The 27,897-nt window shown below is 54.1% G+C and overlaps 12 protein-coding genes across 12 annotated transcripts; 5 read left to right on the plus strand and 7 right to left on the minus strand.

Moving 5' to 3' along the window:
* Positions 1–868: 868 nt before the first annotated feature.
* Positions 869–5,002, minus strand: BO82DRAFT_358158 (5-oxoprolinase). The gene is made up of 2 exons (XM_025636210.1): positions 2,393–5,002; positions 869–2,335 (listed from the first exon to the last, which is right to left on the minus strand). The coding sequence occupies exons 1-2, from the start codon at positions 4,913–4,915 to the stop codon at positions 1,013–1,015; spliced, it is 3,846 nt and encodes a 1,281-aa protein (XP_025487696.1). The 5' UTR covers positions 4,916–5,002; the 3' UTR covers positions 869–1,012.
* A 432-nt stretch (positions 5,003–5,434) lies between these two features.
* BO82DRAFT_358159 (uncharacterized protein) lies at positions 5,435–6,461 on the plus strand. The gene is made up of 3 exons (XM_025636211.1): positions 5,435–5,520; positions 5,583–5,806; positions 5,873–6,461. The coding sequence occupies exon 3, from the start codon at positions 5,906–5,908 to the stop codon at positions 6,362–6,364; it is 459 nt and encodes a 152-aa protein (XP_025487697.1). The 5' UTR covers positions 5,435–5,520; positions 5,583–5,806; positions 5,873–5,905; the 3' UTR covers positions 6,365–6,461.
* On the minus strand, positions 6,382–7,572 carry BO82DRAFT_358160 (seipin co-factor family protein). Its single transcript, XM_025636212.1, has one exon. The coding sequence runs from the start codon at positions 7,237–7,239 to the stop codon at positions 6,541–6,543; it is 699 nt and encodes a 232-aa protein (XP_025487698.1). The 5' UTR covers positions 7,240–7,572; the 3' UTR covers positions 6,382–6,540.
* Positions 7,573–7,856: 284 nt separating this feature from the next.
* On the plus strand, positions 7,857–10,224 carry BO82DRAFT_358161 (beta-N-acetylhexosaminidase). The gene has a single exon (XM_025636213.1). The coding sequence runs from the start codon at positions 8,169–8,171 to the stop codon at positions 9,972–9,974; it is 1,806 nt and encodes a 601-aa protein (XP_025487699.1). The 5' UTR covers positions 7,857–8,168; the 3' UTR covers positions 9,975–10,224.
* Positions 10,095–12,266, minus strand: BO82DRAFT_358162 (uncharacterized protein). The gene is made up of 3 exons (XM_025636214.1): positions 12,145–12,266; positions 11,718–12,008; positions 10,095–11,561 (listed from the first exon to the last, which is right to left on the minus strand). The coding sequence occupies exons 1-3, from the start codon at positions 12,169–12,171 to the stop codon at positions 10,365–10,367; spliced, it is 1,515 nt and encodes a 504-aa protein (XP_025487700.1). The 5' UTR covers positions 12,172–12,266; the 3' UTR covers positions 10,095–10,364.
* A 187-nt stretch (positions 12,267–12,453) lies between these two features.
* BO82DRAFT_358163 (glycine decarboxylase subunit T) lies at positions 12,454–14,237 on the minus strand. The gene is made up of 2 exons (XM_025636215.1): positions 13,831–14,237; positions 12,454–13,770 (listed from the first exon to the last, which is right to left on the minus strand). The coding sequence occupies exons 1-2, from the start codon at positions 14,208–14,210 to the stop codon at positions 12,729–12,731; spliced, it is 1,422 nt and encodes a 473-aa protein (XP_025487701.1). The 5' UTR covers positions 14,211–14,237; the 3' UTR covers positions 12,454–12,728.
* A 379-nt stretch (positions 14,238–14,616) lies between these two features.
* On the minus strand, positions 14,617–15,008 carry BO82DRAFT_358164 (uncharacterized protein). Its single transcript, XM_025636216.1, has one exon. It carries the CDS (start codon positions 14,931–14,933, stop codon positions 14,772–14,774), a length of 162 nt encoding a protein of 53 aa, XP_025487702.1. The 5' UTR covers positions 14,934–15,008; the 3' UTR covers positions 14,617–14,771.
* A 1,053-nt stretch (positions 15,009–16,061) lies between these two features.
* BO82DRAFT_435762 (uncharacterized protein) lies at positions 16,062–17,545 on the plus strand (the record flags this gene model as incomplete). The annotated part of the gene is made up of 4 exons (XM_025641058.1): positions 16,062–16,512; positions 16,599–16,791; positions 16,887–17,025; positions 17,103–17,545. The coding sequence occupies 4 exons, from the start codon at positions 16,062–16,064 to the stop codon at positions 17,466–17,468; spliced, it is 1,149 nt and encodes a 382-aa protein (XP_025487703.1). The 3' UTR covers positions 17,469–17,545.
* A 339-nt stretch (positions 17,546–17,884) lies between these two features.
* On the minus strand, positions 17,885–18,526 carry BO82DRAFT_293505 (uncharacterized protein; the record flags this gene model as incomplete). Its single annotated transcript, XM_025631795.1, has 2 exons — positions 17,885–18,216; positions 18,292–18,526. The coding sequence occupies 2 exons, from the start codon at positions 18,524–18,526 to the stop codon at positions 17,885–17,887; spliced, it is 567 nt and encodes a 188-aa protein (XP_025487704.1).
* Positions 18,527–19,508: 982 nt separating this feature from the next.
* On the plus strand, positions 19,509–21,848 carry ugd2 (putative UDP-glucose dehydrogenase Ugd1). The gene is made up of 4 exons (XM_025632678.1): positions 19,509–19,932; positions 19,996–20,336; positions 20,395–20,532; positions 20,608–21,848. The coding sequence occupies exons 1-4, from the start codon at positions 19,704–19,706 to the stop codon at positions 21,568–21,570; spliced, it is 1,671 nt and encodes a 556-aa protein (XP_025487705.1). The 5' UTR covers positions 19,509–19,703; the 3' UTR covers positions 21,571–21,848.
* Positions 21,849–21,880: 32 nt separating this feature from the next.
* On the minus strand, positions 21,881–23,800 carry BO82DRAFT_358167 (25S rRNA (adenine645-N1)-methyltransferase). Its single transcript, XM_025636217.1, has one exon. The coding sequence runs from the start codon at positions 23,481–23,483 to the stop codon at positions 21,963–21,965; it is 1,521 nt and encodes a 506-aa protein (XP_025487706.1). The 5' UTR covers positions 23,484–23,800; the 3' UTR covers positions 21,881–21,962.
* A 323-nt stretch (positions 23,801–24,123) lies between these two features.
* Positions 24,124–27,864, plus strand: BO82DRAFT_435766 (putative C6 finger domain protein). The gene is made up of 3 exons (XM_025641059.1): positions 24,124–24,462; positions 24,519–26,139; positions 26,198–27,864. The coding sequence occupies exons 1-3, from the start codon at positions 24,288–24,290 to the stop codon at positions 27,426–27,428; spliced, it is 3,027 nt and encodes a 1,008-aa protein (XP_025487707.1). The 5' UTR covers positions 24,124–24,287; the 3' UTR covers positions 27,429–27,864.
* The last annotated feature ends 33 nt before the right edge of the window (positions 27,865–27,897 follow it).

Consider the following 27,897-nt stretch of genomic DNA (forward strand, 5'->3'; position numbering starts at 1 on the left):
TTGAATGATACCACTACGTATGAAGAATGCATTGTTTAGACTTGGTACGAAGTACTGTGTACGCCCTGCGGCAAGCGGATCTGGTGGTTACGCCCGGGATTTCCGGATGTTCTGTACGGAGTCCGTACAGTCGGAAGAGAAAAAGAAGCTGACACATTCTGCCACAGGTTCCACCTCAGATCCAAACTCTTGTTCCACTGACTCCACACACGGTTGTCTCGCGTCGGGTATGCAGGACTGTGGCAGTTTTCGGGGCCGGGAGACGAGTCTCAACATTGTCCCTGGGTAGCGACCTGAAGAACACAGCACTAAACTCCCTCCCGAGTGATCAGTGTATCGTATGTACAATCCTTGGCAACACTGACAAATTACTTCAACCGAGGCACTTCGCTCGACCGGCATTTTTCGGCGTGGGGCGGGTTGCGTTTCCAAACCCCGAAACAAGTCTAGTGGAGATGGAGTTTTTTTCACACAGATAATCTAATCAGATCCTTCATTGGCAGGGGGCCCATTTCACCAGGCCGTATCTGATCCGCTTTTGTCTAATCTGATCTTTTAGTGGTATTTGTGTTTTGTTACACTTCAGCACATTACAGCACGGAATTTCACAGCTGTCTTGGTGCCAAGGTACAGTACAGTACATGGATACAGTAACTTACTGTAATACTTTGGAAATCAAGTCTTCATGAGCTCATGACACTTACATGTATTTCTTTAGGTAAGGGCCATACAATATTACTGCTTCAATTCCCTCCCTCTTCAGCCGATTCGAGTAGGTACCTAGGTATGAATGTGGTCTCTTACTCAGGACGTGTCTAACTCGCGGCATAACAATGGTAATTGAGCTTCTGCCGACCTATGCTTGATCTGGACGATAGTTATCTTGCACATATACAATTCATGTTGCTTGTATCAATCTTAAACGCCTCGCTAGCCATATACATCATTATACCAAACACATGCCTCTAAATAACCTCCTCAACCCTGTCCATCTCACCCACTCTGCATCAAATCAAGCGGATGCAGCACCCCAACCACCGCCACCAGCCGTCATGATAACAATGCGGTCATGCGTCTTCATAGAGACGGTGTTCTTCCCCCCAATGTTGACCTTCCTCTCCATACCGGTATCCGGGTCCGTGGTCACCCACAGGTTCATTCCGGGCTGAGCTTCTTCACCTCCCTCGAGACCATAGGGGCGGTAGACGCGTCTCTCGGAGAGGATGGAGACCTCCATTGGAGACAGGAACTCGACCTCTCTGACGACACCGTCGCCACCGGGGTGCTTTCCCGGGCCGCCGGACCCGTCGCGGAGCGTGAATTGGCGCAACAGCGTGGGGTAGCGTTTTTCCAGGATCTCCGGGTCCGTGATGCGCGTGTTAGTCATGTGCACGTGGACGCCAGACTCGCCGTTCCAGGTCGGCCCCGCGCCGCTGCCGCCGGCAATGGTCTCGTAGTACCCGAAGCCCGGGATGGTCTCGCCCGTGTCCGGGTCCTTCTTGGAGTTGGTGCCGAAGGTCAGGTTGTTGCAGCAGCCCTGGGACGCCGCACACGCCCGGAATGCTTTCAGCACCACGTCGGTGACCCGCTGCGAGGTGACTACGTTGCCCCCGACCACGGCTGCCGCTTTCGTGGGCGAGAGGATACTGGGCGAGGGCACCCGGATGTCGATGGGGGCCAGGCAGCCTTGGTTCAGAGGCATATCCGCGTTGATCATGCATCGAAGACAGTAGATGATGGCCGAGTGGGTGATGGCAATTGGCGCATTCCACCCTCCGTAGACCTCGGGACCGGTGCCCTCAAAGTCGAACACCGCAGACCCATCGGTTCCGTTGATAGTGACCTTCAGCTTGATCGGAGTCCCGTCATCCATGTAGTCGACAGCCTCCAATGGCTGACCGCCGAATTTCTTATGGAGGTCCTTCAGCAGATTGCGTACTGCAGTCTCAGCCGTAGCTTGAATGGCATACATGTACTTCTGAACCGTCTCAACTCCATACTCTGCAAAAAGAGCCTGGATCAAGGAGATACCGCGAGTGTTAGCAGCGATCTGTGCTTTCAGATCTGACAGGTTATCCGAGATGCAACGAGCTCCGGAGCAACCGGGGTATTGCGAGGGCTTGTGAACCAGAAGCTCGATCATTCGCTCCTCATCAAACACACCGTTGCTGACGATCTTGTCACCTTCGATGGCAGCACCTTCCTGCCACAATTCGGTCGACTTGGGCGGCATGGATCCTGGTAGAATACCACCGATGTCGGCATGATGGCCGCGAGAGGCGACATAGAACATGATCTCGCTACCACCGGGCCTGTCAAATACCGGGGTAATTACCTAATTGATAGTTAGTCCTCAGTCCTGTCTTGTGGGATATTCTCAAGGGTCACGTACAGTAATATCAGGAAGGTGAGTTCCACCGCAGCTGGGGTGATTGGCCACCAGGACGTCGCCATCCTGAAGCTTGCCCAGCCACTTCTGGTGTTGGTAGCGTACAGCAAACTGCATGGAGCCAAGGTGAACCGGCACATGAGGCGCGTTGGCTACCAGTCCACCATCGGGAGAGAATAAGGCACAAGAGAAGTCCAAGCGCTCCTTGATGTTAGTAGACACTGACGTCTTCTGCAGGGTGCGACCCATTTGCTCAGCGATGGACATGAAGCGGTGACCAAAAATGGTGAGGCGGATAGGATCAATTCCAGAAGAGGATGCAGCTTCATCTTCAGTGCTTTTCGGTAGTTCCTGAAGATCAATTACAATGCAAGTATCCAGAATCTTGGCCTCGGCATTGGGCGCAACCACAACTGTTTGCGTCTCATCAATGATAATTGCTGGGCCGTGTACTCGAGTGTTCTTATCTAGCTTGTTGAGCTGGTACACAGGGGTATCTATACGCTCGGAATTTCCATCGAAATAAGCTTTCGAAACAGTGTCTGGGTCACCGCTAACATCCTTGATTGTGGCTTCGCGGAGCTGTACCAGAGGGCTTACTTCCTCCCGCACCTTGGAGCAAGCAATCGTACGAACGCGGACATCGTCAACCAAGACTGGTCGATCAGAGTTGAAGCCAAACTCCCTGCGATGCCTGGCACTGAACTCCTCCAGGAAGTCGGAGTCATCTTCAGGCTTCAAGATCATGAGACTTGTGTCTGAGCCTTCATAGCGCAAGTTGAGATAAAGTTCGTGTCGAACCTGATCGGCTGGGAATCCTTGGCTCTCCATATCCTTCATAGCCGCTTGGATCAAGTCATCGAAGCGTTTGTCGAGAGTGGAGCGGGAGGTGGAGTATTCGGTGGAGAGAGGCTCTTGCGACTCCTTAACAACTTCGGCCAGTGCCAGGCCGTACGCAGAAAGGACAGAAGAGAACTTGTGAATGATGATGCGAGAGATTCCCAATGAAGCAGCAACCGTACAGGCATGCTGACCTCCTGCACCACCGAAACATGCAAGATGATGAGAAGCAGTTTCAAAGCCACGAGCTTCGGTAAGGTTGCGGATTGGGCGTGCCATTGATTCATCTGCGACTTTCAGGAATCCCAATGCGACCTCTTCTGGAGTGAACTCTGTTTGACCCTTCTCCTTCCGCTCGGAGTTGATCTTCTGGGTGAGTTCTTTGAAAAGCTTCGTGGTGACCTCAAGGTCGAGTGGCTGATCCTCATTTTCTCCGAAAATGTGAGGGAAGTATTCTGGCAACAGCCGACCAAGGAACAAGTTGGCGTCGGTGACTGTCAATGGACCTCCTTTGCGATAGCAAGCAGGGCCAGGATGGGCTGATGCTGACTCAGGTCCAACATAGAAGAGACCATTCCGCCACGAGAGGATGGAACCACCACCAGCGGCCACAGTATTGATATCTAACTGCGGAGATTGAATGAGTACGCCAGCAACCTTGGATCCAAATACATGCTCAAGATGTCCATCGTAGCGGGATACATCTGTCGATGTGCCACCCATGTCAAATCCTATCACTGGGGTCTTCTCTTTCGGATCCCAGCTGGTCGCCGCGAATCCGACCACGCCAGCAGCCGGGCCGGATAGAATCGCTTTCAGCCCGCTGAACCTGCGGAAATCTACCAGGCCACCATCTGACTGCATGAATTCAAAGCGACATTCGTGTTGCTTCTCGAGGCCACCCTCGAAGCTGTCCGAGATAGAGTCGATGTAGGTCTTGATGACAGGGGTGAGGTAGGCATCCGCCGCGGCAGACATGCCTCGAGGGACAACCTTGATCATTGGCTGTAGTTTCGAAGACAAGGTCACGGAAAAGCCCATGTTCTCGGCCACCTCACCAATCTGGCGCTCATGCTCGGGGTAAGCGAATGAGTGGACCAACGCAACTGATAATGACTGGTAGCCTTGGTCTTTCAACTCCTGCAGAATCCGCCGCACTTCGTCGATGTCAAGTTCTTGTACCACCCTGAACTGTTCCCCAGTTGTGCCTTCGACGACTCGAGCTTCAGAGAAGCAATTTTTGTCTGCAAGCGGGTGGCAGGGGACCACCCGCTCATTGATTTCCACGACTCTCTCCGGCAGGACGCCAGGTCTCGCCATGGATAGATCGAAGATATTGGGACGGGATTGATCCCCGATTCTTAGCAGGTCGCGGAAGCCCTTGGTGGTGAGAAGGACCGACCGAGCGCCCTTGCGCTCCAGCAGTGCATTGGTAGCCACGGTCGTTCCCATGCGAAGACTTTTGATGCGGTCGAGCTTCAGAGGTTGCCCTCGTGGATGTGACTCTCCTGTGACGAGCTCCAAAATCTGGCGAATACCCTCGGTGGGTGCATCCTGATAGTGGCCAGGGTCGACGGACAGTAGCTTGAGGATAATGTCGGGGCGACCGGGCACAACGGCGTGTACGTCGGTGAAGGTACCGCCACGGTCGATGGAAATGGTAATCTTGTCGTCAGACCCGGTCATCTTGCCGGCTATCACTTCGAGACAAGACAATAGGGTTAGCAAAGAATAATGAAAGGAAATGTAGACTGAGTGAGGGGAAGTCAACGAGGGGCAATCGTGGGGTTCAAATAACAATCCCGCTTTGGGGAATTGTTGATAAGCTTCGGATGTCGTCAGTCGGCTGTATTTACTCTACGAGGAGTCCCATTGGCTCACGGTCACGTGTCGGGCCGATGACGGCGGGGCGTGCGGAGAGCCCGGCCCGATAACGCCGTCCTCTATCCCGGGCTTGATAGCCATGATAAAGCAGAAGTGTAAAGATAATGCACGTAGATAGATGAGCCCGAAAAGTTACAGTATATAGTAATGAGGAACTCAGAGTTCAGGAAGGTTGATCAAATTGACCTATCTTCTTTGCTATCCTAGTTGAGTCAGACTGCACAGCCGGCCCGGCCATGAACAGATATAAATATATCTGTGCAAAAGCCTCACCTGGCCAAAGATTACTTAAGCTTATTCCCCTTTATCAACAAGCCTGCACAAAAGTCGGAAATTGACAGCACAACTTCACTTGGAAGTCTAGACTATGGGGCTGTGTCAGTTTCAGCCCCAAAGATGCCAATAAGGTTAGCGCCTCAGGGTCCGATGTCTGTCAGCCTTACCAGCATGGCACATTTAACAGCCACAGTAAATGGCCCCCACGTGAAAGGCATCAACATATATCAAACCGCTTCCTCCCCGTTTCTTCCTGAGACCATCTGTTCTACCATCGAAGGTCGGTAGCATTGTACATGTCAAGACAATATGAGCGAATCAAGCGAATCCGTCCTGTCAATTCTCACCGGACAATCCTGGTTCTGGGATCCCATGCAGAGCAATGAGATCAGGTTCCATCCGGACGGCAGTGGCCACGTAAGAGAAGCTCCCTTTCCCTCGTTTTATTGAAGCCAAAAAGAAAAAAAGCTAATTCGATACCAGTTGATCTGTCGTTATGAAACCCAGGTGTGGATTATGGCAGAGTTGGATTGGAAATTCCTACGCCCAGCTTCTCTCGAGCAGGTCGCTTCCACCAACACCGATGGTCTTCTTAGCGAATTCGAGATTGAGATTAGGCTCTCCCAGAGACAAATTGCAGAGTCTTATGTCCCCCCTGGTCGTCGCATCAACGAAGCTTTACTCACCGACAAAGCTTTTGAGCCCAAGGTTTTCACTATACGATTGGAACGAGGATCATTCCTTACTCAGCATGATAGAACGGGGGACAGACAGTGTGGAGATACCTCAAGATGGGCTATGCGTCTGGTCTTTGACAGGTCTCCCTATCCCCAGCCCGAGGAGTGGAAGGAGATGACCAGCAGTCTTCAGGCGCATAAGACGTGGAAGTGGAATGAATTTTGCAGCCATCAGCTGCATGAGCAGGGTCTTCTGACAGCGACTTGGTCAAAGCTTAGGGAAGCATTTTTCTCTTGACGAATCTATGAGAGAATAGGTGTGAATTTGTCAAAAAATAATTACAAGAATTCAATAAATAGCGACCGGGCTATACATGAACGGCTCAATTTCCCTAGACCCTTCTGGCTCAATAATGACTATGCCTCCATACCCGCATCCCTTCCACAGTCTTGGTACCTGTAATTTGGCTCTGCTCACCCTTCCTTTTGCTCACCACCCTTCTCTTTCCCTTCCTCCTTGCTTGAATTTTCGTCATCGTCGTCATCAGACGAGCTTCGCGACAACCAGAATCGAGAAAGCATACCACCCAGATAGGTCTGATCGACCCACTTGATGACACTGTAGAAGAACCAGCCCCAGCCCCACAGCGAGACCCCCATCATGCTAGCCACCAAGAGGACGGGACCGAGGATGAGCAGCGATAGAACACACCAGAGAATAATTGCCACGGCAGCGAACAAGAAGACACCGGCCAGAAAGACGAGCAACGGAACTCCGCAGCAAAGCAGTTGACAGATGAGGAAAGTTGTGCTAGCCGGCCGCTTGGATGCGGCGTCATACAGCCGGGCTTGTCGCGGTCCCGGCAAGAGCCAGGACAGCCAGCCCATAAGGTATGACTCCATCTTATCGAACATCCGAGGTACCCAGCGACGATACCAGTCACGCATAGGAGAAAGAATGGGTCCGTCATTGTTCTGATCGCGCTGGGCGGACTTGACTCCGTCTTCGTCTCCAGGGAATTGGCCGGGCAGCACTGATTCGGTGGTATTCTGGGCAGTCTTGTTGACCGTCTTGTGGCCCTGTTGAACCGTAGACCTGACGTCCCCGGTCAACTTAGGGGGTCGGCCCTGTAGGCCGCTGGTTGCCACGCCGGTCGCTGTGTTGAGGGACATTGTAAGGTCGGCACTGGCAGTGGTGCACGAGATTCAAGCGCACGGGCTTTGTAGGGAGGATGAATCAAGGATAGAGAGACTGTAGTAACAGCACTGTATCTTCTTTTCTTTCGTGAAGGCGAGCAGCAGTAAATAAACAACACGGTGGATAGAGGGGAAGTATGAAATCATCATAGTTTTAAACCGGGTTGCCGGTAAATGACGTAGTGGGCGCCGTCATTCGTAATATGACAGCTGCTGTAGCGTCCCACTCAGAGCAGTTGATTGCACCACCTACCATGGTAAGTTCTGACTGGAGTCCACAGTACTAAGGTACGAACGTAGTGTGGCCTGGCATCAAGTGGCTGATGAGAGCTTGTGGAAGCGGAAATGAAACCGATCGGGAATGTCTTCCAAGCGTGGCACGCAGACCCATCAGGCATTCACCAGCGGCCTGAGGCTTGAGAATTGCTTGGTTTGTTTGTTTGCAATGTTTGTTGTGCTGTACTACTTCCCTTCCAAAGTTACTCCGCACTTTATCTCCTATCAATTTTCCTCTACTCTACCTAGTCTACTCGTAGGCTGTAGATAGTCTCACGTCTCCACCCAAATACTACCCTTTCACCTTCTATTGACTAGTGTCTAGTAGCAGTACCACCTTACCACCTTGCCAGCTACTAGTCTAGCACCGATTCACCCACATTCACACCAACCCCTCGATCATACTTCGCGCAAGTGAATCTAAGCTAAACATGCAGCAGCAAACATCGTGGAATGCTGATCCGCCCCCTCTTCTGCACCCCCTGTCCTGGAGGTGCCTTGGCCATCAATCACCTGGCCTTTTTCTTCTCTGATCTACCTTTCTTTATTTATTCCTTTCTTCTCTTGCTTCCGTGCCATCCTTGAACCTACCACTCCTCGTTTGATTTTGAATTGGGAACCCGTCTACAATGTTGGTTTGTCGCCTCTGGCCAGTATTTCTAGTACTGGCTACGGCCTCCGCTGTCTCAGTGAACCCCTTGCCTGCCCCGCGCAACATCACTTGGGGATCATCTGGACCCAAGCACTTGGCTGGTTTTGTGACGTTACGCGCACCCAACGACACCGACGACAATATCCTCGCCAATGCCTGGAATCGCGCCTGGAAAACTGTAGTCGACCTGCAGTGGGTGCCGGCCGCCACCGAAGCTCCCATCTCAAGCTTCCAGCCCTTTCCAACTGCGTCTCCCAAGGCCGCCCAAAAGGTTAAGCGCGTCTCAGCGCCCTCGGTGCAATATGTCGATGTGGATATTAAAGACATCACTGCGGACCTTCAGCATGGTGTCGACGAGTCCTACACACTCGAATTGAGTGAGGGGAGCAGCACGATTGATATCAAGGCCGCGACGGTCTGGGGAGCGCTCCATGCGTTCACCACCCTTCAGCAGCTGATAATCTCGGACGGCTCGGGTGGGCTGATCATCGAACAGTGTGTCTCAATCCAAGACGAACCCCTCTACCCGTACCGTGGTATCATGATCGACACAGGACGGAACTTCATCTCCGTCGGCAAGATCTACGAGCAATTGGACGGAATGGCACTTTCGAAGCTGAATGTCCTGCATTGGCACCTCGATGACACTCAGTCCTGGCCCGTGCAGATCGACTCCCATCCCGAGATGATCCAGGATGCGTACTCGCCGCGCGAGATTTTCACTCATGCAGATATGCGCAGCGTGGTCGCGTATGCCCGTGCTCGTGCCATTCGGGTGATTCCCGAGGTTGACATGCCCAGTCACTCTTCGTCCGGATGGAAGAACGCGGACCCAGAAATGGTGACCTGTATCAACTCGTGGTGGTCGAACGATGACTGGGCTCTGCACACGGCGGTCGAGCCGAACCCGGGCCAGCTGGACATCATCTACCCCGGCACATACGACGTAGTGCGGGACGTCTATAACGAACTCTCAGATATCTTCCCCGACAATTGGTTCCACGTCGGCGCGGATGAGATCCAAGCCAACTGCTTCAACTTCAGCACGTACGTGACGGAGTGGTTTCAAGAGGACCCCTCGCGGACCTACAACGACCTGGCGCAGCACTGGATCGACAACGCGGTCCCAATCTTCCGCAACTACAGCACCTCGCGCCGACTGGTCATGTGGGAGGATATCGTTCTCTCGACCGAGCACGCGCACGATGTCCCCACCGACATCGTCATGCAGTCGTGGAACAACGGGCTGGACTACATCAGCAAGCTGACGGCGCAGGGCTACGATGTCATCGTCTCGTCGTCGGACTTCATGTACCTGGACTGCGGCTTCGGCGGCTTCATCACCAACGACCCCCGCTACAACGTCATGAGCAACCCGGACCCCAACACCCCTAACTTCAACTACGGCGGCAACGGCGGCAGCTGGTGCGCCCCCTACAAGACCTGGCAGCGCATCTACGACTACGACTTCACCACCAACCTGACCGACGCCCAGGCCGCGCACATCATCGGCGCGGTCGCGCCGCTGTGGTCCGAGCAGGTCGACGACGTGACCGTCTCCAGCCGCTTCTGGCCCCGCGCCGCGGCCCTGGCCGAGCTCGTCTGGTCTGGCAACCGCGACGAGCAGGGCCAGAAGCGCACCACGCTGATGACCCAGCGCATCCTGAACTTCCGTGAGTACCTCGTCGCCAACGGCGTGCAGGCGAGCCCGCTCGTGCCCAAGTATTGTCTGCAGCATCCCCATGCCTGTGACTTGTATCGTGACCAGAGTGCCGTGCACTGATGATATGTACTCACGAAATAAGCCTTGGGTGTACAAATGTTGCCTTTTGGAGCACCCCTCGTTGGTTTGTGGTCAACATTGGATGATCTAACAGGCTACTTATAAATGGCTGCTGTAAGCCGAATCATCTTGCATATGTGTATAGGTGCTACTTAATCGAATGGCATAAACCCACGAATATACTTGCCGGTTGGACCTTGCATGGCATCGTAGTCTACCAAGCTCCTTTGGCGTACTAGACCTATCTGACGTCCCCAATGTGAGAGAAAGACTGTGGCGATCACACCGCGTAGACACCCTGATGAACCACGTTAGAACCAATCAATTTCCAAATTAAATTATCGCGTTAAAGCCGCCTAATACCCATAACCCACAACCAGAAGGAAATCTTCACCTCCTATCGCGCTTCAACGGCGAAAAAGCCGGGACACCGCCGAACCCCCGACCGCGCGCCGTACCCGCCTTCTGGAAATCGAAGTCCATATCGTCGTCCTCTTCATCGATGATCAGCTTCTTCTGCTGGCCGCCCAGCTTGCGCTTGCGGACCTGCGGCTTGGCCAGCATCGAGACATTGCCCGCGCCAAAGATGTCATCGTCGTCGTCGTCGTCATCGATCGGATCCAGCCGCCTCGACACCTGCCGCGGTCTTCTTGAATTGCCAGCGGTAGCTGTAATCGTCGCACTAGCAGCGGTAGTCTTTTCCGGCCGCGCCTTGCCTAAGCTCACGGATTGTTGGCGGGGTCTTTGTGCAGCAGCAGCTGTCGCAGTAGTAGCGGGGACATCCGGTTCACGGATTATACTGTCCTCGAGCGAGGAGGACTCCTGGTCGCTGTCGTTGTTGGCGTTGTCGGCATTGGTATCGTTATCATCTGCGTCAGCCGACGGAGCACCGGTCGTCCGGTTCAGGAACGGGGTGATCGAGAAGGCGGATTTCTCGCCGGGCAGCGCCGCCACGGCGGCGGCGCGCTTCTCCTTCTCCGCGTTCTTGGCGCGGACCGCGCCGGGCGTCGCGATCGTCAATTCCGGGTTGATCCGCGCGGCGGCCGCGTATCGATCGGTCGAGGGCTGGTCCCTCGACCATTTGACGGGGACGATACTCGTCCCGACCTGGATAGGTTGCTGGATGGAGCTACTGCTGTTATTGCTGTTATTGATCTGGGCCTTGCGGAGCTGATCCTTGGTCGCGAGGAGCTTCTTCGTGAGCGTCTCGATCTTATCTTCCAACGCTGCTTTCTCAGCACTCCACTTTGCAGTGGCTGCTTGTTGTTGCTGCTGTTGTTGCTGTAATTGTTGTTGTAATTGTTGTTGTTGCTGCTGCTGTTGCTGTTGCTGCTGCTGCTCGGACCCCCCGCGAGCAGAACGCGTCCGCTCGTGCGCGCGCCGCTCATTCTCAAGCTCCAGCTCCAGCGTACTCAACTGCCGTGAGAGCGCCTGCTTCTCCGCCAGGAGAGTCTGTGACGAGCTCTCCACCGCCTGCAACCGCTGCACCTCGGTCTGCACCCCGGCCAACTCCTTGGCTAGCCGCATCTTCTCCGTCATCAGGGTCTTCACCTCGACGGAGTTGTCGGACATGGATTCCAGCTCTCGCTGCTCGTAACTTCAGTAAATGCCTTGACACGAACAAAACCAACCAAGCACCAGACAACCACAACAACAAGTAGTAAAATCGACCTTCGCTCCTCCAGCCCTTTCCCCAGACCCCCACCAATAACAACAAAGCAGCAGGAAGAACGCAAAACTTACAGCAAGATTCTCCTTCTCATGCCCGAGCACATACACCGTCTGCTGGATGCGGTCTCGCTCCAGCGCGACTTGGTTCAACCTCCCCAGAATCTCCAGCTCGGCGGAGCGCACCCGCCCGATCTCCTGGCGCGCCTGGTCCAGCTGCTGCTGCAGGTTCTCATTTTCGAACTGCAGCAACAACTGGTCCACTCGGTGGACGCGGCGAGCTTCCTGGTCGAGGAGCTGCGCCGCGGTACTCACGGTCTGGTCATATTCTCTCTCGAGGGAGAGGGTGTGCAGACTTAGGTTGTACTGAATTGTGGGGGATTAGTGGTTTGTGTGTATTGATGTTGATGTTGACAGGGGGGCAAGCAAATCTTCAGTTTGCGTTTCTGGGGCAATTGGGTAGGTTCCGCGCGGAGGGAAGGGGGGGGGAGGAGGAGCTTACGTCTTCGGCAGTGCTGTCGATGCCCATTCTTTGTTGGCTTGTCACTCGCGAGGTTATCAAGGGAGAGATTCTTATGTTTGCGATTGTATACCTGGTTTAAAACAATTAAAGGTATAGGATGGGGATGAAGCGATTGGTGATCACGGCACGTGAAGGAGAAGGATGTAAACAGAAGGCTATCTGCACGTGACCATACTGCAATGCAAATGACCCAAACAGTGCTATGGGTCGCCTAATATCCAAGGCGTCAACGGTCTTATCGCCATCGGGTACCAACGGACTCGTTCACATTACATTTTTATCAAAAGCTTTTCTGGAATTCAGATTAATCCTTAATTGCTGAGGCAGAAGTTGAAATCACCAAGCGGTGAGCCTCGAATATCCACTGGTTGAAGCAAAACATGCAGAGAGCCAAAACATAAACTTTGTGTGTACAAACCGGACTTGACGTCATACCATCATCGCAAAACAAGACACTGGGGAATCTAAAATATCATACCCAGATGAATCAAAAACAGACGCTGAAAACACCTAATGTCTATCCATGTAACTTGTCCTTCACCAAGAAAAATGTTTGGCCAGTCTCAAGCCTTGGGCCGGTAGAACTTGCTCTCAACCCACGGCATCCCCGTGACCGTGGCCTTTCTGACCTTATTCCGGACCAGCACTCCCACCTCGGTCCCCTTCTTGTGCAAGCCACTCTTGATGTATCCCATCGCGATGTTCACACCTCCCAACGACGGACTGGGCAGACCGGAGGTGATCACTCCGATCTGCGCGCGGGACTCGTCGTTCAGATCCACAATGATAGCGCCTTCGCGAGCAGGGGAACCCTTCTCGACGGTGAATCCCACCCGACGCTGGGAAAGGGTCTTAGCAGGGGAAGCGACCTGGGGAAGGATCGTAGCAGCGCCGTTGAATTTGGCGGTGGCGGGATCGCGACGCTCCTTGCCCACAAGCCAGGTCAGGGATGCGGAGGGAGGCGTCTGCGAGGTAGAGATGTCGCTACCGTACAGACACATGCCTGCCTCGAGGCGGAGAGAGTCACGGGCGGCGAGACCGGCAAGACGCACCTGCTCGGGGTTCGACAAAAGGAGTTCTGTGACACGGCGAGGAAGGGATGAATCCTTGGCAGTGGGAATGCTAATCTCAAACCCGTCCTCACCCGTGTAGCCGGTGCGAGAGACCAGAAGGGGCTCCGCGCTCGTGGTTCCATCGGGGAAGGTCAGGGTGATCGACCGGCAGTTGCCGAAGTAGAGGGTGCTGAGGTCAGAGTCCTTGACCAGAGGCTGGAGGACAGAAGCAGCCAGAGGGCCCTGCAGGGCAACGAGAGCGCGGTCATCGAGGATCTCCCAGTTGATAGACTCAGGGCCGTGAGTGGACCGGTAGATGTCGATCTCAGCTTGGAGGAAGGCAAGGTCTTCAGCGCGGCGGCCGGCGTTGGTGACAAAGTAGAAAGTATCAGAGGACAGACGGGTGATCACGGTGTCATCGAGTATACCGCCTGTGCCATCTTCGAGGAGGCAAGAAAGGGTCGACGTGTTGGGCTTGAGCTTGTCAAGAGAGGAGGGTGTGATCTTCATGAGCAATTCCAGGGCACCGGGGCCGCTCAAGTGGTGCTGAACCCTGCAATTCTGTGTTAGCTAGAACAAAACCAAAGGTAGACAGTCAGGCACTAGAGCTTACATGTGGCTAACGTCAAACAAACTGGCCTTTTCGCGGGTCCAGTGGTGGCTCTCAACATGGCTCAGATCGGAGTATTGGAGGGGCATGGAGAACCCCGCAAAAGGAACCATCTTTGCGCCGTTTGCAACATGGACATCATACAATTGAGTTTCCTTCAGCGAGCCGGTAGAGCTTGAAGAGGATGCATAGCGCAAGCCTCCGTTTGCGCGCAAAGGAGCAATTGCAAGACGAGGGCGAGCAGCAGAAGTAGGAGACACAGCGGCGGAGCGGAGAACGCGCGGAGCAGCAATGAGGGGTTGTGACAGCAGGGTTACGCTGCGAGAGCGCGAATTGGCAGCCAGAAGGCGAATGCCACGACTTGTAGAGCGGATAGAAGACATTGTGAGCTATGCTAGTGAAATATGAAGAGATTGAATGGAAAGAAAGGAGGAAAGAAGAAGGGAAGGGGAAGAACTAAAGATGTCGGAGTAGATGGCGGATGCGGAGAAGCTTGTCGATAAGCGGGAAAGTCACATGCCGATAGGACAGGCCAATTCCGCGGAAAGCGGATCGGCAATCAGTACAATAATGGAATCGATCTGCCAACCATGCCCAGTGGACTTCTTTAGTTACCCCCACTACAGAAAATAACTATCTATGGATGAAAGTATCGTGAACTTCGATAGTGGTAAACGACACTAAAGATATGTGACAATTGATTGTCTAGCTAGTACAAAGGTGCTCCACGAAAACGTGCATATTTCAGCTCAACTATGATCATGACATGGAGACTAATTATGCCCTCAGGCTTAATCAAATTCGTCGTTAGCAGCCTCAAATGCATCCGCCTCATCGTTGCCAAAAGCTCCTCTCTCCATCCTAGCCCCGTCGGTGAACGAATATCGGTCGGGGATTGGATCGCTGTTTTGATTGACTGTAGACTCGAACATCTCTTCTGGTGTTCAGTTCGAAGTCGGGTCAGCAGCTGCATGAGCCCTTGTGCTTCCTGAGGCGTCCTGCAGTCGAAACGCAGCTTTCTGATCTTGGGTGGTGCTTCTCAAACGTCGAGTCTGGTCATCGTTCTGAGGGAGTCGAATGCCTGTATCGGTTTTGGAGGACGGCATGGTGTTTTTGAGGATAGACCTAAAGAGAATTAGACATCAGTTTCAGGTCTTCAAAGATGATGTGGTTACTTGCTAGTAAGATAGGTGATCTACTTAATTGGTTAACAAGACAGTGATAAATCTTGAAAGATTTTTCGCACTCGACCCACGTCAAGATCTACCTAACTTATATGTGCGTGTTTAACAGTTCGCCACTCCTCTTCTTGCGTTCAGCATACCTCATACACTGACACGCACGCTGCATCACAACTGCGTCAAGCACAGTGAATACTCTTATCGTGGAGATACTTCAAAGTCAATTGAAGGGATGAGAGGCTGAGGTGAGGTCTGAGACATGTTTCTGATAAAGTATAAGTGGAAAGTTTGGATACAATAAGGTTTGAGCCGATCTCATCACATTGACTCGAATATTAAGTCACCAGGATAGAAATATCCCTTTATATGCTTTCTTTGCTAAGGCATCTCTTTGTGTAATGCCCAGGGGGAATAACCTAATCCACACGCCGCTTCCACTACGTCTACCTCATGGTTAAGGGTGAATAGTGAAGATCTATTCCGATCCACTACCTGGGGAAGTCTCTCATCTCTAATACATTTTTAAATGCATGAACCACTTCCTCCGTCGTAAGAACAGTCCTGCTTGTACCTTCGATTCACCTACCGGGATTTTTAGACAGCAACACATCCTACGACCCGTTGCCATGAAACCTGAACTACAGTCCTTTGCAAACCGTTCTTTGACAAAGTACACAAGCCCTAACAAAGTACTTCTCAGCCCCATTATTCTTTCTCCATGTGACGTCTAATCCCTAATACGCAGTCTTTGTTCGCACTTACTCTATAAGCAACTATAAGCAACAAAGCCCTTCGAGATGGGCAAGGGATGGAAGGTGTGAAAGAAGTCGATTGTCTACTTTTGTCCGCTCAACCTTTACCCTCAATGGCCTTTGTTCTCAGTATCTATAGAGAGAAAATGTCCGCTCCTTTAAATCATACGAAGCCGCCATCCGGCGGCTACTCTTTTCCCGTAGGTAGGTACATTGATCTCTATTCATCGTAACACTCGCCTCATTTCAATCATTGTTCGCAATACGACCCGTATTAGTTCCTAGAGTCAAGTGGCCACCGATGCCAGCACAACACCGGACCCATTCCCAGAGAGGCGCAGCGAGCGGCTTCAGGTATCAGCTCCGCTCGAAGGGCCCAGTGGGCCGTGGAGTCTTTCAAGTCCTAGAGGAACTCAAGCCAGCGAAAGTCACCAAATCAAAGCCCAGGTCGCAACATTACACCTTCAGAGTGGGAATCCGACTACGGCCGGTTTTCAAACAAGCGGCGGTAAGTTTTATCGGTGGCAGTGCCCCCGTTATCCCGAAATTCTACCAGCGCAAGTCGCAAATCGAGAGTGAAACCCCCGGAAGCAGTGAAAATGGCACCGCATTCTCTATCGAGCAATTGATTTACCAGACCCTTCCGGACAAGGAGGGCCCAATTGTTGTCAACGCCGAGGTGGATGTCCAAGAAGAGGTTCCCTTCGAGGCCATAGTTGATGCGAAGTTCTTGCCATCGGATGACGATCCTGGTAAGCAATCCTGCACCTTGAGATTAGCATGGCACTTGCTGTGCATTTGCCTATAACAAAGCTAACCCATATATCGTTCTACCCAGAATTCCAGCGCCGCTCAGACCAATGGCAAATCCCACCTGTAGAAGACCCGGAGCAATCCCCTGGAAAAATCAAGCTGTCCGATTTCTTTACCGCGGTTCGCAGGGACCTGTATCGCGATCAAACCGACGCGGACATGTTTTGGTTTATGTTGAAGCTCCTTGAAGATTACCCATCTGATCGGAATGGAGATGTGTACGTTCCACCCCCTATCCCACAGAAAAAACTATATCAAGCCCGCCTTATCCATCATTCAACAAAAGGCTGACTCAAAGAACCACAAGCTACAGCACCTTCCTAAGCGACTGCTACTTCCCCCTCTCGCGCGAGCACGTCCGCGCCAAGGAAGGCGCCTATTTCGCCTACTACATCACACGATGGAAGTACGTCAACGAAGAGCTCGAGACTCCACCTCTCGCGGTTTGCGTGGTAAGCTTTGCTCCGCCCCCTCCCTCCCAGCGGCCCAAATCTTTTCCGTCAACCAGCAGTAGCTAAATCTCTGCCAGTGTAACAACAAGCGCGGCCGAGAAGGCATCGCCCGCTACGAGATCCCACCGCTCCTACTCCAAGCCTGGATGAACACGAAGCTCGAAACCAAGGGCCTCGACGACCAGAGCGCATACGTCCTGAGCCAGCAGGGCTGGGACCTCCGGTTCGTCAAGGCCACCATGCCGATCCACGAAGCGCAACGGCTCGGGACGCCTCCGCGCTTCTCGGGGAAGGTCAAGGTGGAGCGGACGAAAGCGTACAATCTGCGGGATGCCGGGGACCGTAAGGAAGCGCTGCGGGCGCTGATGGGTTTGCTGCTTTATTTTCATGATCGTCCGGAGTTTGCGTATGCGAATACCCAGAGTGGGTATATCTTCGTCTAGTTTTGTCTGAAGCTGGTTCTTGAAGCGCGGGGTGTTTGCGGGATGTGAGTTGATCATTGTGTGTTTTTGTTTTTTTTGTTTTGATCAGGATGTATATAGAATGAGCGATATGGTTATATGCCCCACTTTAGGTATGACGGGCTATGAATTGCATTTTATCTTTCCATCAGATAGCAGGTGTCGTAGCTCTGAGATGCTTGGTAGATTTCTTTAGGTAGTAAGAAGTTAATAGAGCTTGGACCTTACAGCCACCAGTTGCCTAACCACTCAAGATGCATATTACCGACGCCGCGCAGCTGGTTACACGTTCAGGAAATACAGTTTATTGGCCGAAAAGAACAAGCAAATAATGAGATAGCATAATCATAACTCATAACTCAAAAGACACGGCAGATGTGACCAACTTAGTCCACTCTCTACCGCTGCACACCGGGGATAGCACCAGCGGCACTCTTGGTGCTAGCGGCCAGCGACGAGCCCGCCGATTGGGCGCCCGAGTACAGTCCCTGGCCGGCACTCTTGGAGCCCTCCACGACGGGGTCTGTGACACCCCCCAACGGACCCCCATACGACCCATTCTCATCCTTGCCCTTCCGCTCGGCACGGTTGATCCCTTCCTTCGAGACGGCGTTGCCCACCGGCGACAGCAGCCCGTTCTCGCCCAGCTGGTTGCCCACGAGATTGTGCATGTCGTCCTGGATCTGATCAACCTGCTTGACGCCCGTGACCTTGGTCTTGTTGAGGTTGTCTGCGCACCCAACCGATCAGGTTAGTTGTGTGTCACCAGGGCGATATGATGAGCAGATAGGGCCGAGGGAATTACCTTTCGTGACATACGAGGCCTTGTTATCGCCCTTGCCGAACCACTTGAGGTACTGGTCTTCCAGCCAGGGCATCCATTTCTCGTACTGGTCGTTGTAGACCTCCTGCACCCACTCGGCGTAGGTCTGCTTCTTGCGCTCTTCCTCCGGCAGGTTGTTGTAGATGTGGCGTTGCTGTTCCTCGGTGTGGCGGCGGGGCTGGCTGGGGCGGCCGAGGGCGTTGTTGACGGAGTCCATTTTTGGATGCGTGGGCTGTTTGTATGTAGTTGAGATGGGGGGTAGTATAGTAGCTAGTAGGAGTTGTGTGCTTGCGCTTGAGGATGGAGTTGTATAGAGCTAATGTGTTGTTTTCAAGCTTGTAAGGCGAGCAAGAAGTTTTATAGTTGACAAACCACGGCTGACGCACGCCATGACGTCTGTGGATCTGGCGCAAATGAGCCCAAGCCGGCGCTGTCAATACTGCATCCAACCGTTTGACAGGGTCCAGGTTCTGGAAGCCGCGTGAGTGCAGATCGCCCTGATATCAATGTCATCGAGGGGGGGATGAGGGCCGCGATCGGTGACGTCAGGCTATGTGGCTCGTGCGCACAGCGCCACGGCTCTGGGCCATGTGACAGGCACATCCATCATTCTGTTTGTTTCGTTTGTTTAATGTCAAATGAAGAAATGCACTCTATGCTTGATGCATAAGTACAGTCAGCACCGGCTGCTGCTCCGTGAGGAGGTTTGATGGTGTTGACTGCCAGCAAAAGTTAATGCATAGGTAGATCTGTGGGTTAGCGTCAAAGGATCAGCCAAAACAGTCACTAGCACCAGCCAGTGGGCGACCGTTGGACGAATGCAGGCAAGTTAATATTAGACAGATGTTCAACGATTTCGGTATGTCGCTTCCTCACTCTTCTCACTTCTGATAGCAAATGCATAGAGTTCTCTTCTTTAAAGATTCGACAATAGAAAGAGTGAGGCTGTTGATGGGGAAAAAAAGCTGCACCGGCTGTTGACGCGACAGATGGGACCACCCATGCTGTTCCAATTGAGTTGCATATCAGACCTCCTTAGCGTCGCCTCAATGTGGAATCAAGCAGACCAAGGCTGCGAACACGTAGTCAAGCTCGACAAGACCACACCCAATAGCATGTCCATATTTTTAGAACAATTAGTAGTTCGCTATGAGGTGGCCAGTTCAACGTTGCGACCAGACCGCCCTTTGATCGGGTCTCACATACAACAACCCGCATATCGCTGGCGGGGGCAGGGGGGTCCAAAGTCCGTCTGCTTCCCTTTCCTTTTTCTTCTTCTTTGGTTTTTCGTTTGTGTATGCACCCTGTGCGATAGACGGAGAAGAGGGGTTTTGGTAAGTCGTCGACTGTGGGTTTGGTTTTTCGAGGAGGCGTTATATATCGTTGCCAAAGCAATGCCGTTCTTTCCTCTGTTACTTGTTCTGGCGGGTCTGACTCTCTTCCTTTCGCGACGCCGGTATAAGGCCATCGAAGCCGCGGGTGGTGGGAGTCCTCGAAGTCCTCATATCGTTGTTAAGGGCCACACGTACTCCGATAGTGTAGACGGGATCGAGCTGCGACCGCTACCGAGTACGAAGATCGAGAACGTGCGTAGTGCATGTATCATCGGGGCGGGCCATGTGGGTGAGTACGAAGTAACATCTAGTCTTTTGTTCTGGTGGACTTAAAGAGCTTACCCTGTTTAAGGAGCATTGACTGCCATCATCCTGGCGTCGCAGAACCCGCACGTCCAATTCTGCGTTGTCGATCGCGATGCGAGTCTCATCGAGGCTTGGAAATCGGATCGTCCTCCTGTCCTCGAGCCGGGGCTGGAGGATTTGCTATTCGATGACCCTCCCGGTTTCGCGATGGCGGCATCCAGCCTCCCGGAGGAAGCGAAGGTGAATGACTCGAGCCAGAGTAAAAGTGTCGAGAGAACGCGACGACAAAGGAAATTGGCCAATCTCGCCTTTTCCACCAACATCCATGCGGGCGTTGTTTCCGCCGATCTAGTCTTCCTCTGTGTAGAGTGTTATCCAGACGCATCGGTGAGACCAACAGACAGCGTCACAAAGAACAGGACTAATCGCTGACAATGGACTGCAGTCGGAGACCAGAGAAGAAATCAACCTAGCGCCGCTTGAGGCTGCAATCCAAGCGATCGCCCAAGTATCGACAGGGCACAAGATCATCGTGCAGAGAAGCACAGCGCCGTGTGGCATCGTCCAGCGCATAAAAAAAGCCGTCAGTAACACATGGAGGCACTCCCCAAACTGCCTGTCACTGGGACTGACACCCTCGGTGCATTATACAATATAGCTCCGCAAGACCGCATCCCCCACCGCCACTTTCGACGTCCTATCGAACCCCGACTTTCTGATCCCCGGCACGGCCATCCGCGACCTGCTCTACCCGCCTCGCGTGCTGATCGGCCACATCTTCTCCGAGGACATGTCCGTCGAAGCCATCACCGCGCTCAAGCGCCTCTACCTGCCCTGGGTCCCCGAAGAGCGCCTGATCACCATGGACGCCTGGTCCTCGGAGCTGGGCAAGATCGCGGCCCACGCCTGCCTCGCGCAGCAGATCAGCAACGTCCAGTCGCTGAGCGCGATCTGCGAGTCCACCAACGCCAACATCGCCCATATCACCCAGACACTGGGGCTGCCACCGCAAGTGGGGCTGGAGCTCGGGGACCGTGGTGCTGCAAACTCCCACACGGAGATCCGGTGTTTGATTTATCTCGCGCGCGAGCTGGGCCTGCACCCTGTTGCCGAGTATTGGCGGGCGGTGCTCCAGATGAACGAGTTCTATCGCAGCCGCACCGCGAAGCGGGTCACGGAGAGGTTCACGGGCGAGCTGAAGGACCACCGGGTCGCGATCTTGGGTTTCGCGGGGCGCAAGGATTGCACGGTTCGGGATCTGGTGTCTACGGCAGTGGGGTTGGCGCGCGACTTGGTGGGGATCGGGGTGCAGGTGACGGTCTTCGATCCTCGGATCCCCAGTGATCAGCTGCGGAGTACGCTACGGCTCGCGGACGCTTCCCTTGAAGCGGTCACGATAGTTGACTCGGTGGATGCGGCGTGCCAGGGTTGCAGTGCGCTGATACTGCTGACGGAGGATGACGAATTCAGCCACGAGCAGGTGCGGTGGCAGGGCGTGGCTGGGCAGATGCAGGGTCCGAAGGTGTTTCTGGATCTCTGTGGAGTGCTTGATCGGTTCAAGATGCAGCAGTGGGGGTTCGATATGCTGCAGCTGGGGGTGAGACAGAAGGATGCTCATTGATTATGATGATTGTTGATGATGTGACGATGTATAGGGCGGAGGATGGAGTACGACTAATTAGGGATTCTTTGGACTGGTGTTCTTTGCGTGAAGCATTGTTATGCGGGAGTTGACATACCAGGGTTTCACCTGTGGCTAGCTGAATATTGGTTTATACACATACACCAGGTCCAGGCACAAGTTACTGAGTGAGGAGGTATACAGCGGCACTTCCAAAGCTCTTAATCAAGGCTCGGTGCTGATCCATTGACGTGACTACTACAGCTACAATGCTGAAGACGGCACTTGTGTACGAGGACCAGTAGATACATATATTACAGTAACGACTCGCTTCATCATGATTAAACTCAAGTACTTTTTCTTATACACTATTCAAGCACCTTATGCCAGGACTACCGGATCTTGTAGACGCATGGCTTAAGAACAGCTGCTTCTTCGGCAGCAGACATGCCCTTGTCGGACGATCGGTCGATGAACCGCTTTTTGCCCGGGCCGCCGGCACCAGCGCTGGGGGCGGCGGAACCGGCATGTTTGCCCTTGGTGGGCGCGCCACCGGCCTTCACAAACTCCATCTTCACAAACATCTTGTTCGACTTATCGAGAGTCTCCTGCTTGAGGATAAAGCCTCGCGTCCGGAAGACCTCCACGAAGGCCGAGATGTCCGTCTCATCATCGGTGTTGGCGGGGCGAGCGTCCTCCGCGTAGATCTCGTTGTCGGAGAGATCCGAGTCCGCGTTATCCGCCGACTGCTTCTTCTTGAGCTTCTTCTGCTCCGCCTTGCTGAGCGGCTTCTTGGCGCCGATCTGCGCCTTCTTGCGGGTGACCTTGCCGAATCGGCTTTTCACCTCGCTTACCCAGCATTCGCCCTTGCCGTCGCTGCGGAGCACCCGCCACGCCTCCTCCACGAACGACACCCAGTTGGTGCCCATCAGACTGAGACAGAAGACCGCCACGTCCACGGATCCGTCCTCCAGGGGCAGATTGGCGATGTCGGCCTTGGTGATCGGGGAGTCCTTCGGGGCGTGCAGATCGTAGCTGAGAAGTTTGAGGTTCAGCTTCTTGGAGGACGGCAGCAGCGCGCGCGCGAGCTGCGCATCACCGCAGCCCAGGTCGGCCACGGTACACAGGCCGTTCGGTCGTCGGGGAAGCGGAGCAACTGAGGGCCGTCCCTTGTTGTTATCCGGTTTGCCCCTCCTGGGCGCATGTGCGCTGCCGCGGGCGCGCATAGCCTTGATGTAGCCGTCCACGGGGTTCGAGGGCCAGGACTCCTTGACCTGGCGCGCAAAGCCGGCGTGGTACTCGTCGAACAGTTCGGGGTTCGAGGTGAAAAGCTCAAAGGCCTTGCTCGAGGGCGTGGTGTAAAGGGTCTCGTTAAGATGGCGGAATCGGGATGAGATGAGCTTCTGTCGCATGGCCTGCTGCAGAGGGGTCAGGATGGCTTTCGTCTCCGGCGGCGCCACGGGCATCGCGTCGGTGGTAGTGGCAGAGTCCTTGGTGCCATCACCCTGCGGTTGATCTTGCTTCTCCTCCGTGTTCTTGTTCTTGTTCTTGTTCTTCCTTTGTCTCTTGCTCTTGGGCTTCTCGCCCTCCTCGGCGGCATCGGCGGTGGTGGCGTCGGTTGGTCGCGGTGCGTCCGCTGCGACGGTCGCGGGCTTGGCCTGATCCTGCTTCTTCTCGCCCTTCATCATAGCCTCCTTTTCAGCCTTCTTCCTGGCCCAGGGGGTGATCTTCTCCCCCTCGATGTGCCGGCGGAACATGGCGTCCACATTTCCCTTGGTGACATTATCCTCCCGCTTGCGCTTTCGGTCTTTGGGATTCGGCTTGGATGATTTGTCATTTGTCTTCTCGGGAGCAGGCTCACTCTGCTGCTTGAGAGCAGAGTTCTCGAGCGACCAACCCGGTACAGCGAACATGGTTGCGATAGGTTGTCTTGGGATAATGGTTGACTATCGTTCTGCTCGGCCGTGGATCTCTAAAATTTTCTGGCAAAAAAAGGCGGAGACGACCAGTCGTCGATGTGTTCTGCCGCCCGTTCAAGGGCGGTGAGTGTGGTGTTTGTCTTGTTTGTTCTGTCAATTCCATGGGCTTTTGAGAAGTAGTAATATATGTCTTGTTCCTCGTGGCGCTAATTGCTGCAATGGTTCCATTTAGAGTTTGATGCATACACACGTCTGAGATCATCTGTCAGATCTAGACGGAGTAGCTGTGGGCTGGTGTCAGGATCTTGGAGACTGGAGACTGCTACCAAGGAAGTACCTCGGATCAATCAGATTGTGGATATCGTCTAGACTTTCTACCGAGCAAGTCAGTGATCAGGCCATATGCTTTGGGGGGAAATTGAGAAGAAACACTACTACGTAGACATGATAAGTAGGACCCATTGCCTCAGTGCCTCACTTTCTTTGCCACGATCCGACTGTAAGCCATCTCTTTGCACCTGCAGCAGCTCTTCGGGTGACAGAAGCAAAGCACGGCATGAGTGCGTATACCTGAGGCACCAACCCCGACCCGTCACATAATTCCAGGCCAATCAGAATTTCACCTCTTTGACAACCTCCACCGTTGTCTGCGATCAACCCCGTTTTAGCTTGATGCTACAAAAGTCGTGCGAGTTCCATTCGGAAGTAGAAGTGCGCATTGTCTGTGTCAAGTCGGGTCGGTCTCCTCTCTGCTGGCGATGATTATGGAATTGGTCTCGCTTTCGACTCTGTATCGCTATGGAAAGCACCAACCGTGCCCGGCAGTCTCCGCCAGATCTGTCTATCAGTGGGCCAGGCACAGCGCAGGGTCCTGACGTCGCAGACGCCGCGCAACTGGACCCTGCGGACGCGGGATCGAACAATGCAACATCACACAGAGTTCCCAAAAAGCGTACCAAAACAGGGTGTCTAAGTGAGTGCAACTGGCCCGCTGTAAATCACGTCGCATGTATTAACATCGCTTAATAGCTTGCCGCAAACGCCGTATCAAATGCGGCGAAGAAAAGCCGACATGCAATAATTGCGCGAAATCCAAACGCGAGTGTAAAGGCTACGGGCCCCGCCTAATTTTCAAGAACCCATTGGGCATCTCAGGTCCCGGGTTCGGCCAGCAGCCGGCCTTCAGCGTGCAGACACAGTCGACACCAGTCCCCAGTGAGCACTCGGTGTCTCAGCAAAGAAAGGATAGGCCGGATCAGCCCGCTCTAGCTCCAAAGCTGCCTTTGCCATCCGATGCAGAGACCCGGAATCCCACCGCTCCATCCTCACTGAACGAGAGTCCTGGAATCGGCAGGAATCCTCCTCAGCCAGTCGTGTCAGGCCAAGTCCACCTTCCTTCGAGTTCGGAGAACTCGTCCGAAAGCTACACCCCACCGGACACCCTTGCGTTCCTGGATCACCAAAGACGGCAGCTGTCGACTGATCTGGGGGCGGGCTACTCATGGTCGGACGCTGTCTCTTATCCCCAAGGAGGCCCTTGGCTGCCGAATACCGCACCGTCTGGTGTGAATTTACTGCAAGACCAAGTTAGGACAGCTTCATCTGCACAAGTGCCTCTCTCGCAATCATCAACATCGCCGTATGGAGATTATATGGAAGATGACGGTGAGGATGACTACTACAGTGGTGAATCAGAGGAGGAACGGGAAGACCAGATTTCTGTGCAGAACTACAACCAGCTTAGCCTTATTATGGCATCTGCCAATCGCGACGAGCGGCAGCTGCGTTCTTTCACTACATACTTAAATGAGCCAAATGTACTCGGCTCGTACATCCCCACCTACGGCTCGTCACCCTTGAACAATCCAAAGACGGCCCGGATCTTCTTGCATTTCATACATTCCACCGGACCATCGCTATCTGTCTTCGAGCGTCATCCGATCGATCCTTCCACCATGCTTGGCGCCCCCGTACCAACCGCGCAGCAGGGCCTATGGACATATACTCTCCCCCTCAAGGCTCTCGAGAGTCAGGTTTTGCTGCAAGCTATCCTCGCCTTGAGCAGTTTACATATCTCATTCCTCCAACAAGCACCCCCAACGGTTTCGCTGAAACATTACCACTACGCTCTGAGAAGAGTCGGTGTGGCTGTCGGGCTTCCCACGCGCCGCAAGCAGATCACCACCCTGGCTGCTACGCTGCTTCTAGGATATTACGAGGTGATGGGTGCTGATCACTCGAAATGGAACAGTCACGTGGCAGGGTCGGCGCAACTGGTGCGTGAGATTGATTTTGCCGGCATGACTCGTGGGCTCCGCGCCCAGCGACGGAGAGTCTGGGCTCAGCGACAGCAAATGCTGCCGCCGGTCATGGCACTCACAGACAGCTACCTCTTCGGAGATCCCACGTCGGACGACGACCCTTTCGCGGAGAAGGAAAGTAGCATCAACGAGCAGCTCATCGGGACTTTACTCGGGCGCGCCGTGAATTACGACGAATTCGGGCAGATCAACGATGACAGTGGGAACCCTCGTCAGTACAAGCACTTCACACGGAAAGATATTGAGAACTATCGAATCCAGTGTGACCTGTATTGGTGGTACTGCAAGCAAGATGTCATGCAAAGTATCATCAGCGGGTGCCCCTTGTTGTAAGCTATAAGACCCTCCCCTCTCTTATCTCGATTTACAATACTGACCGCAACCCAGCATGCCATACTCCCAATGGGGTCAATGCCCTCCCCGCGCGGGTATGGGCCGGATGGACGCCATCTACGGGTCTGCCGATCACCTGTGGCTACTCCTAGGTCGCTTGGCAGAATTCGGCTATCGTGACAGGAAACGAAAGCTGAGAACGGCTAAGACTACAGGCATGGAGTGGCGCCCGGATGCCAATCTGGGCAAATTCATGGCCCGGTTCGCCCAAGGACCACCCGGACCACCAGGCCGAGGAGCACCTCCTAGTGGTGGCCTGGGGGGTCCTCCACGACAGTCTCCACCCGGCGCGCCAGATATGCGTCGTGGTGGTCCACCACGCACCGGCCCCGGCCCAAACGCACCGCCCATGTACGGCATGGCACCGTCCAGCGGCCCCCGCCGCGCCCCCGCCGTGTTCCTCAACACCCGGGAAACTCAGCACCACTTTCAGCCTCTCGAAGAGGAAGAAGAGGACACCTCGTACCACGACGCGGAGAAGGAATGGGAAAGCATGGTCGCGGCATTCGACGCATTCCTCCCAGCCCTGGGACCGTACTTCATGCCCTTGCCCGCCGACTCGGTGCCCCCGATCTCGACCCCCTTCGGCCCCGCCTTGCAGTACCGGACGCACACGATCGCCACGATCTGGTGCTTCTACTACACGGGGCGGATCCTCCTGCACCGGCTGCACCCCTGCATGCCGCCGGCGATGATGGTCGCCGCGGGCGTGGCCGCCGCCACCACGGCGGAATACGCCCAGATCATCGGCCGCATCGCCGCAGGCGTCTACTACCCGCAGTCCTTCCACCTCGAGGCCGGCAGCCTGAGCCCGACGCTGGGCTCGTGCCTGATCGAGATCACGGTCCCGCTGTTCTTCGCCGGCGTCCAGTACACAGACCCCGCGCAGCGCGAGTGGCTCGTCACCGAGCTGCTCGACCTCAACCGGCTGAGCGGCTGGCGCACCTCGGACGCGATCGCGCGCGGCTGCGAGAATGCCTGGGTCGTCGCCGCCGCCCAGGGCCGCGGGCCGCCGTATACCCGTCGCGATAGGACTCTCAACAAGCCGGCGTCCATGTCGACCCCGCCCCCGGAAGAGGAGGACAGCAACGGTGGCGGCGGCCCGTATACCAGCTCGGAACGACGGTTCATCACGGTCAGCAAGCAGCCGAACGCGAATTGGGCGATGGGCATCCTGAGTCTCGAGGATGATATCCTTAACTTGGATATCAATGATCGGGCATGATTCTTCTGTTGTCATGTACTTAATGATATGGCGCAGCAAAGCTAAAGCTGATGTGGACAGACCTGTTAGATGGATTGTTACTCCATCCCAAACCTTTATCAGTGACAATTCACCGTAGCGAAACCCACTGGGCAGTGTTGATCTGATCTCAGATCACATGTCTTTAATGTACCTATTGCACTGTACAATACCAACGAATCTTGGATGCCCTCCCTCGCCGAATTTTGAGAGGGGGTCTCTCTCCGCCTCCGAGCTTTTATAGCCATCCTTGGCTAGTCCTGGGATTCACATAATAGGTTAAGGCCTTTAGGCCTCTGTACACATGCCATCTGCGAGGCCTTTCGTCGCCCTCCCCTACTCTCTAGTAGGGGGAAGGCAATCGATGATCTTAGATTCTCCCCTTGAGAGTCGTTTTCATGATGCGAATACTAGTCTCAACCAGAATACCCCGGCACTTGCCTCGTTGTGC

Source organism: Aspergillus uvarum (genome assembly GCF_003184745.1).
Source record: "Aspergillus uvarum CBS 121591 unplaced genomic scaffold BO82scaffold_67, whole genome shotgun sequence".
NCBI classification, from domain to species: Eukaryota; Fungi; Ascomycota; class Eurotiomycetes; order Eurotiales; family Aspergillaceae; genus Aspergillus; species Aspergillus uvarum.

Coding starts and splice junctions, on each gene's coding strand:
- BO82DRAFT_358158 (XM_025636210.1), bottom strand. CDS start 4,915: ATGACCGGGTCTGACGACAAGATTACCATTTCCATCGACCGTGGCGGT. Junction 2,336..2,392: donor CTCACCTTCCTGATATTACT/GTACGTGACCCT, acceptor ACTATCAATTAG/GTAATTACCCCGGTATTTGA.
- BO82DRAFT_358159 (XM_025636211.1), top strand. CDS start 5,906: ATGGCAGAGTTGGATTGGAAATTCCTACGCCCAGCTTCTCTCGAGCAG.
- BO82DRAFT_358160 (XM_025636212.1), bottom strand. CDS start 7,239: ATGTCCCTCAACACAGCGACCGGCGTGGCAACCAGCGGCCTACAGGGC.
- BO82DRAFT_358161 (XM_025636213.1), top strand. CDS start 8,169: ATGTTGGTTTGTCGCCTCTGGCCAGTATTTCTAGTACTGGCTACGGCC.
- BO82DRAFT_358162 (XM_025636214.1), bottom strand. CDS start 12,171: ATGGGCATCGACAGCACTGCCGAAGAC. Junction 12,009..12,144: donor TCGACAGCACTGCCGAAGAC/GTAAGCTCCTCC, acceptor CCCACAATTCAG/TACAACCTAAGTCTGCACAC. Junction 11,562..11,717: donor ATGAGAAGGAGAATCTTGCT/GTAAGTTTTGCG, acceptor AGTTACGAGCAG/CGAGAGCTGGAATCCATGTC.
- BO82DRAFT_358163 (XM_025636215.1), bottom strand. CDS start 14,210: ATGTCTTCTATCCGCTCTACAAGTCGTGGCATTCGCCTTCTGGCTGCC. Junction 13,771..13,830: donor TTGTTTGACGTTAGCCACAT/GTAAGCTCTAGT, acceptor ACAGAATTGCAG/GGTTCAGCACCACTTGAGCG.
- BO82DRAFT_358164 (XM_025636216.1), bottom strand. CDS start 14,933: ATGCCGTCCTCCAAAACCGATACAGGCATTCGACTCCCTCAGAACGAT.
- ugd2 (XM_025632678.1), top strand. CDS start 19,704: ATGCCGTTCTTTCCTCTGTTACTTGTTCTGGCGGGTCTGACTCTCTTC. Junction 20,337..20,394: donor AGTGTTATCCAGACGCATCG/GTGAGACCAACA, acceptor AATGGACTGCAG/TCGGAGACCAGAGAAGAAAT. Junction 20,533..20,607: donor TCCAGCGCATAAAAAAAGCC/GTCAGTAACACA, acceptor TATACAATATAG/CTCCGCAAGACCGCATCCCC.
- BO82DRAFT_358167 (XM_025636217.1), bottom strand. CDS start 23,483: ATGTTCGCTGTACCGGGTTGGTCGCTCGAGAACTCTGCTCTCAAGCAG.
- BO82DRAFT_435766 (XM_025641059.1), top strand. CDS start 24,288: ATGGAAAGCACCAACCGTGCCCGGCAGTCTCCGCCAGATCTGTCTATC. Junction 24,463..24,518: donor TACCAAAACAGGGTGTCTAA/GTGAGTGCAACT, acceptor ATCGCTTAATAG/CTTGCCGCAAACGCCGTATC. Junction 26,140..26,197: donor ATCAGCGGGTGCCCCTTGTT/GTAAGCTATAAG, acceptor ACCGCAACCCAG/CATGCCATACTCCCAATGGG.